The sequence below is a fragment of the Leptodactylus fuscus genome, chromosome 10, assembly GCF_031893055.1.
Source record: "Leptodactylus fuscus isolate aLepFus1 chromosome 10, aLepFus1.hap2, whole genome shotgun sequence".
NCBI lineage: Eukaryota > Metazoa > Chordata > Amphibia > Anura > Leptodactylidae > Leptodactylus > Leptodactylus fuscus.
Window position 1 is genome coordinate 9,954,029 of NC_134274.1, and position 9,029 is coordinate 9,963,057.

General features: G+C 43.2%; 1 protein-coding gene across 1 annotated transcript in view; it reads left to right on the forward strand.

Moving 5' to 3' along the window:
* Window positions 1-6,307, forward strand: part of ZMAT4 (zinc finger matrin-type 4) — a 207,821-nt gene extending 201,514 nt beyond the window's left edge. The window contains exon 8 of the mRNA XM_075257878.1: window positions 5,014-6,307. Within this exon, the coding sequence (XP_075113979.1) occupies window positions 5,014-5,141 (128 nt within the window). The 3' untranslated portion in view covers window positions 5,142-6,307. The remainder of the gene's footprint in view (window positions 1-5,013) is intronic.
* Window positions 6,308-9,029: the final 2,722 nt, after the last annotated feature.

A 9,029-nucleotide genomic window follows, 5' to 3' on the forward strand; every position in this document is an offset into this window, starting at 1 on the left:
CAATGGCACTGTATACCAGTATTAAAAATTGTGGGTGCACATAACCCCCATATATTCTTTGAATTCCCAGTCAGACAATGGCACTGTATACCAGTATTAAAAATTGTGGGTGCACATAACCCCCATATATTCTTTGAATTCCCAGTGAGACAAAGGAACTGTATAGCAGTATTAAAAATTGTGGGTGCACGTAACCCCCATATATTCTTTGAATTCCCAGTCAGACAATGGCACTGTATACCAGTATTAAAAATTGTGGGTGCACATAACCCCCATATATTCTTTGAATTCCCAGTGAGACAAAGGAACTGTATAGCAGTATTAAAAATTGTGGGTGCACGTAACCCCCATATATTCTTTGAATTCCCAGTCAGACAATGGCACTGTATAGCAGTATTAAAAATTGTGGGTGCACGTAACCCCCATATATTCTTTGAATTCCCAGTCAGACAATGGCACTGTATACCAGTATTAAAAATTGTGGGTGCACATAACCCCCATATATTCTTTGAATTCCCAGTCAGACAAAGGAACTGTATAGCAGTATTAAAAATTGTGGGTGCACATAACCCCCATATATTCTTTGAATTCCCAGTCAGACAATGGCACTGTATACCAGTATTAAAAATTGTGGGTGCACGTAACCCCCATATATTCTTTGAATTCCCAGTCAGACAATGGCACTATATACCAGTATTAAAAATTGTGGGTGCACATAACCCCCATATATTCTTTGAATTCCCAGTCAGACAATGGCACTGTATACCAGTATTAAAAATTGTGGGTGCACATAACCCCCATATATTCTTTGAATTCCCAGTGAGACAATGGAACTGTATAGCAGTAGCAAAAATTGTGGGTGCACGTCACCCCAATATATTCTTTGAATTCCCAGTCAGACAATGGCACTGTATACCAGTAGTAAAAATTGTGGGTGCACATAACCCCCATATATTCTTTGAATTCCCAGTCAGACAATGGCACTGTATACCAGTATTAAAAATTGTGGGTGCACATAACCCCCATATATTCTTTGAATTCCCAGTCAGACAATGGCACTATATACCAGTAGTAAAAATTGTGGGTGCACATAACCCCAATATATTCTTTGAATTCCCAGTCAGACAATGGCACTGTATACCAGTATTAAAAATTGTGGGTGCACATAACCCCCATATATTCTTTGAATTCCCAGTCAGACAATGGCACTGTATACCAGTATTAAAAATTGTGGGTGCACATAACCCCCATATATTCTTTGAATTCCCAGTGAGACAAAGGAACTGTATAGCAGTATTAAAAATTGTGGGTGCACATAACCCCCATATATTCTTTGAATTCCCAGTCAGACAATGGCACTATATACCAGTAGTAAAAATTGTGGGTGCACATAACCCCAATATATTCTTTGAATTCCCAGTCAGACAATGGCACTGTATACCAGTATTAAAAATTGTGGGTGCACATAACCCCCATATATTCTTTGAATTCCCAGTCAGACAATGGCACTGTATACCAGTATTAAAAATTGTGGGTGCACATAACCCCCATATATTCTTTGAATTCCCAGTGAGACAATGGAACTGTATAGCAGTAGCAAAAATTGTGGGTGCACGTCACCCCAATATATTCTTTGAATTCCCAGTCAGACAATGGCACTGTATACCAGTAGTAAAAATTGTGGGTGCACATAACCCCCATATATTCTTTGAATTCCCAGTCAGACAATGGCACTGTATACCAGTATTAAAAATTGTGGGTGCACATAACCCCCATATATTCTTTGAATTCCCAGTCAGACAATGGCACTATATACCAGTAGTAAAAATTGTGGGTGCACATAACCCCAATATATTCTTTGAATTCCCAGTCAGACAATGGCACTGTATACCAGTATTAAAAATTGTGGGTGCACATAACCCCAATATATTCTTTGAATTCCCAGTCAGACAATGGCACTGTATACCAGTATTAAAAATTGTGGGTGCACGTAACCCCCATATATTCTTTGAATTCCCAGTCAGACAATGGCACTGTATACCAGTATTAAAAATTGTGGGTGCACATAACCCCCATATATTCTTTGAATTCCCAGTGAGACAAAGGAACTGTATAGCAGTATTAAAAATTGTGGGTGCACGTAACCCCCATATATTCTTTGAATTCCCAGTCAGACAATGGCACTGTATACCAGTATTAAAAATTGTGGGTGCACATAACCCCAATATATTCTTTGAATTCCCAGTGAGACAATGGCACTGTATAGCAGTAGCAAAAATTGTGGGTGTATATAGCCCCAATTCTATTGCTAGGGGACTTGCAGGGTATTTCTGAGGTGAAGGTGGGGGGGCACACCATTGGAACGGGGATTTGGGGTGTATATATGGGGTATACGGGAATACACTGTCAGTGTGTTCCATTCAGGATCCTGGGAAAGCTGGGTTGCGGCGATTGAGCCCGTCAGTGCCACGTTACACTGACAAGCTTCTCCCTGGAATTGAAGTTATATGTAAGCCCAATATATTCTTTGAATTCCCAGTGAGACAATGGCACTATATGGCAGTAGCAAAAATAGTGGGTGTATATAGCCCCAATCCTATTGCTAGGGGACTTGCAGGGTATTTCTGGGGTGAAGGTGGGGGGGCACACCGTTGGAACGGGTATCGGGGGTATATATCGGGTATACGGGAATACACTGACAGTGTATTCCATTCAGGATCCTGGGAAAGCTGGGTTGCGGCGATTGAGCCCGTCAGTGCCACGTTACACTGACAAGCTTCTCCCTGGAATTTAGCTCTTATAAGAGCTGTTGGTTGTCTTCTCCTTCCTATCCTAGCCTGTCCCTGCCTACCCAGAATCTAACCCCTAGCTAACTGGACGGAAACCTCCGTCCTCGGTGAATTGCAAGCTCAGAATGACGCGAAGCTGGGCGGCGCTGTTCTTTTAAATTAGAGGTCACATGTTTTCGGCAGCCAATGGGTTTTGCCTACTTTTTTCAACGTCACCGGTGTCGTAGTTCCTGTCCCACCTACCCTGTGCTGTTATTGGAGCAAAAAAGGCGCCAGGGAAGGTGGGAGGGGAATCGAGTAATGGCGCACTTTACCACGCGGTGTTCGATTCGATTCGAACATGCCGAACAGCCTAATATCCGATCGAACATGAGTTCGATAGAACACTGTTCGCTCATCTCTAGTCCCAGTGCAAAGTCTGTAACGGGGCTCCACCTATTCTACTATGTGCAAGTTATAAAACTGGCACTGCCTCTACACCCCTATACCTACAGACCTGCGTGTATAGGTTTACATTTGTGTTGCTAATATAAGTAGTGTGCAGGATTATAAAACAGCACCACACTTGCTCATAAGATGTATGTGGTATTGCAGCTCAGACCCATTCATGAAAGGGTACCAATGCCATGGCATAGCAATTTATCAGATCTTATCAGTGATGGTCCAGGTACTAAGAACCTTCACAAAGAGGCAGAAATGCTCGGCTGTGCCCCTTCCTTTAGGTCCGACCAGAGTCAAGCAAGTAATACATGGACTGCTCGCACCACTCTGAGGAGAGACGGTCAGAAACATAGTGGAACAGTATGGACTAGTACCCCTTAGGTTTATTACCTGGACCACTACTGATCCACTAAAAAAAGCTAGGCAGCCTTTAGATAATACAGAAAAGTCTATGGACACAAATGGCGCCTTGTTCCTAATCTTGGACAACCCGTTTATAGTCCACCCTTTATTTCTGGAATGGCCAGATCACTAGGCCGCTCCTCTACCCCCATGTTGGACTCTCATACACTCACTGATGCAACTTACTAACCCTTTGTTATATCGCTGTTTAGAGTATTCAGCTGGCAGCAAAACCCATTCCCAGAGGACAGGTGGCAAGGTTGGCACTGAAAAGGCTAACGCTCACAGTACTATAAAGCCATTGTGCTGATGTAGTATAGCGACACCATAATAAAACTTACCACCGGCAAGTAGCGCAAAAAAACCTGTGAGCAGTGATGAGCCAGCAACAGCAGCACAATGACTGCCAGCCCAGCACGAGCTGCTGCCTCTGCACTACTATTGGAAATGCAGATTTCTAGACTTTATTCCAACAATTAATATTTCTACATTATCCCCAATATGGTGCTCAAGTGCGTAGTGGCCATGAAAATGCTTCATTTTAGTAGAGATTATGCTGGGAATGACACTTTGCAATATTCTTATAGGGTAAAAGGAGGATTCAGCAATGTCTGAACGCTGCAGTCTGATCGCTTATTAACACTTAATTAATAAATCTGCAACCACCGTGAAACTGGAGAAAGCAGAACTTTAGATATTGCTAAAAATTCATTTCTACTTCGAAGGCCTGGTGTCAAATCTGCAACAGGGCCCCTACCCAGCCTGCAGTGCTAGTAGTCACCCACATGGCACTTGGCAAAACAGCTAGAGGCTTTGTCTGGCATTGCAGCTCCATCCCATTCATTTGGAGGGAGCTGATCCGTAATGCCCCAAATAATCTGTGCACAGGAATGGCGCCTTTTCTTCTAATCTCTTCATCTCTAAACTCTTACCCCCTTTAATGTACATCTTTCATTGGTTCCCTTCAAAAGGCATTTGCAGTACACCTTGTCTTGTGCCTTTTGACCTTTCATGCCCCCTAGATTCAATGAAGAGGTTGAACATGGGACCTATGTGAGAAGACATATTCCTGTAACCTCCTGCTGCAGCCTGACCTATGTGCACGTCATAGTCGCCTATGCCATAAGACACCATAACGTGTAGTCGTGAAGGCCCAGATCACACAATCACTAGTGAGAAGGAAATCAATTATGTTTGTCGGCTACATTTCTGCTGTAATATCTTGCACCGAGGTATATCCTGACAACTAAATGCAGAATCTAATACTGAACATACACTTTAGCCGGTAACTATTGTTCTCCAATGATCCCCCATGCACAGGTACACTGCATGCCTAATATCTTGGAGTATTGTACTAAATATCTTTTGTTCTATATGGCAGGGAAGGACAACGACAGCGGGAGAAGCTCTCTAAGTCCACCGCAAGTTGCAGAAGACACAGGGGAATGTTCTCCAGAGAATAACTTCTTCTCCATTATGGTGACAGAGGAAACTCACATCCTGTGCTGAGATAGTCCCGGCCACTTCTCAGACTTTCTCCTCACTAGTACACAGCACAAGAAAGGGCTTAGTTTTTTTTTTTCTTAAAGAAACCTTGAAACGAGCATGGATTGACCTCAAGAACTTTACCTGTTCCTGCCAAGTTCATCCATCCATAGGGTTTATGGGATCCAATGGCAGGTGTTTGGTGGGATTTTGTAGCTTCAGACTATTCCTCTCCGCTGTAGTTTGAGCCAGCATCTTGGAACTGACAAGCATAGAGTAAAGCATCTGCTGCGTAGAACCTTCTCAAGTCAATGGACCTTCACCTTGGTTCCCTTTAGTAAGGACCTTACAGCAAAATCCTGATCTCGATGCATCTACGAGACCCGAAGGAGTCAATTGCAAAGTTCACATTGAAAGCGGATTCTACCCAAAGACGATGGAATACAGATGTCCGGACAGCTCCTTACTACGCGTCTTGTTTGACCTTTTACCGTCAAGTTCCTTTTTAACTCTTCACATGTATCATTGCTGAACCGTCAAAGAAAATCCGGTTTTACCCGAGTGCAACAATTTCTAGAATAGATGGGGATACCTGGAAATAACTTAAATGGATCCTCCATTGCTTGGAGTCACCCCTGCTGCTATATGGGCAAGTCAGCCATACTAATAGTATTATGGTCTATGGGCTGAGCAGGAAGCCTATAGGAGGATACAATCTATATACACCGCTCCATCAGTGTCTATTGCGCCTTTGACCGATGTACACAGCGCAATGGATGCAAATGGTGGGTACGGAGCATTTCGGAGGCACAAGGATCTTTTGCATTTAACCCCTTACTGGTATCATTAGTTGTTCTGCCATTTTGCCTGCAAGCAGCTTAACAAGGAATAGTTTTTAGTTTCCATCCTGAACATGCGTGTGGTCTTCTCACCCTGAAATGTTGATGCAGTTTGGACATGGACTAGCATGGGAGTTGCAGATAAGAACGCCCCTGTGGTCAGCGCCCAGATGATCTACAGGATTTGTTTTGCATTTTCGTCTCATCACGCGTTTCTTCAGATGAGTAGCTCTGTGCTGGGAGGACGACATGGCAAATCCCTGCTGAGCATGAGACAATCTGGCTTTGGAGCGTAATGTTTTTGTTTTTTTTTTAGCATTTGTGAGCTGCAAAATACTGGCGTATAGGATTCAAAGCGGTTGTAGGACTTCATATAAAAGATGTGATTTATTTTTCAGATCTGGCAAAAGTAGCTGGAACATGGGCAGAGAGGATCCTTGGTCTGTGTCCACCTTTGATCATTGTTCAAGTCTAATGTTGTCCTCAATATATTTGCCCCAAATCCTCTGCATAGAGATGTCGCTACACTATACATTTCTTTTCCTCTACAGCTACTGCATATATTTATTCTTTAAAGAGAACCTGTCAGGGCGATTTGGGACACTAAACATTGCATAGGTCCTTGTGGAGTGAGGGTTTAGGCCTCTCTTAATGCCATGAATGCCCAAATCACGTACTCTAAGTGCAGTTCTTCAGTGAAGCCAATGGAGTACAACTGCTTCGGTGCACATGGACCAACCTCTGTGGCGCGCTCCTCTCTGGTGCATGTGCACCAGAGAGGAGTCCGACACAACTCATTGGATTCATCTCTAGGTGTTTTTTATAATGGGCACACATGGTATTACTACAGATCTATATGGGACACTAAAAACCCACTCTGTAAAGACCTGAGAGTGGTTTAATGTCCTATATGAACCCGACAGGTTCCCTTTAAGCTCATTGAGGGCATATTCACATCTGAGTGTGAGGTTCAGGTGAGAGCTAGATGGTGGGACCTACCGTGATGAAACAAGCCTTGTAGCTCCATGGTCATAGAAAGATCATGTCCTCTGACAGTGTTATACGCCGCTGGACAGCATGCTGAATTCAATGCTCTTTCAACTTTTGCCTGTACGTGCCCTAGATTCAGAGATATCATTGCTGTTAGTTTTGGCACCGATATCCTTGGACTGTCAGAGAGACCGTCCTCACAGTGCAGCGTCATTGGGCTGTAAGGAACACCCCTCCTGACTGTACAAGGCTATAGAAGTATACCTTCGGGGGGGTGCGTTCCTAACAGGTTAGTAATGACACTGCCAGCCCCTCTGACAGTGCCGAAACTAACACTGGTATCTCTGCAACCAGGGCACGTACCGATAAAGTTGACATTGAGCTGGAATCAGCGCATGAAATCAGAGGGGGAGGAAGGTCTTCTATAACATTTCAGTGCACTTAACTCCCATCCTTAGCTGCTGAGAATGCCCACTTTTGTATAGGGTTACCCAAAAAGCCCCTTTGTTGGAATTGTTACAGAAAATTTGGGATTGTTGCATTTGGCTCTTAGGAGATCCTGCTGCTGCTTCTTCATGGATTGGCTAAATACAGCCATGTATTAAAAAGTCACCCTTTATTGGACCCATGTAATCCTATATATGCCCTTCAGGTCACACACAGGCCGTCTTTACTGACCACCAGACATATGGAGATCTTGTTTTCCCAAATAATATAAACTCTCCCATGTGTACCACCCTACTGAAGCTGCGATGGACATGGGGTTACTATCCAGAGCTCCATACAGATAGCAGATGACCTCCCTACTACTGTATGTCTATTACCTTGTACTTACCTACAACAGGGTCATCTTAAAGGTGCTCATACAAGTAATACTTACTAAAGCAGCACTGTCATATCCTTAAAGATACAGCTGGGTAACATGATAAATACTATGGGTATGCCCACCTAGATCATTTATTGCCTATCACGCAGGATAAGCTGATTACCTCGAGAGGTTAAGGCCTTACTTCTGGGACCCTCGCCTATCTTTTATTTATGGTGTATCTTATTGATAGATTGCACTAGACCAAGGACCTCTATAGTCTTATACAAAACTGCTGACTAAAAGTCAGTGTGTAGTCGTGACAAAGAACTGGTATAGGATTTATTCTTTCCAAAGGCCCATGGATGGCGGAAAGGCAATTTAGACATATAGGAAAGGGATCTCTACAGTTACAGTAGTTTAAGGAAGGCCCTAAACCAAGAGGTAATGGCGGAAAGAGGTTACTAAGAGGTAATAATGGTGAACACTGTGTCAGCATTTAAAGAAGGCCTAGATACTTATCCAAGGATAAATACATCGAGAGTTAGAAATAATTGTTAAATTTATCAAGAAGCTGGCACGATTGGGTCTGTGGACAAAACATGCCACATTTCTCCACCGATGCCCATCTGTTTGCACAGGCCATGAGATTTCAATATTATCTGTACAATGCTTCATTTCACCTGTGGTGGCGCTGCAGGAGAATTGAACACTTGCACCAGGTGACCGCTGATGATCTCAGTAGGGAGTATCCAAAAAATCAGTCATCTAAAAAACGAAGGGTCACTGATTTTAAGAAACACTGCGGGGACAGGGGGGGGGGCATTTGTAAGGTGACACTTTGCCAGTCCTAGATCTTGGCCTATACTATACAACTGCTTGTGCATGTAGCTTTAAATAAGACGGGTAAGACAGAAATTTAGGATATTTGCATCCGTGTGACTAATGGGATATCTCACTGTTGGAGATTACTGCCACGTTGTGGTTCTTTTCTAGGGTGCGGATCGGGGATGCCATAACATACCATTCACATGACATGTACTTAGATGGTGCTTCCAGAAAAATGGAGGTGGATGTAATGGTCAATACTAGCACCAGCTCCTTTTCATGAGTTGGGTTGGTATCAATGTCACAATGGGGATTAACCAATCATCAATGTGATTTTTGGGACCACCCACTTTCAAGGACTAGTGGTAAATAGATTTCCCATTCCCAGAAGTGAATATTGCACGGTGTACAGAGCCATAGAGAAAAGAAGAAACTATTGATCTATACAGA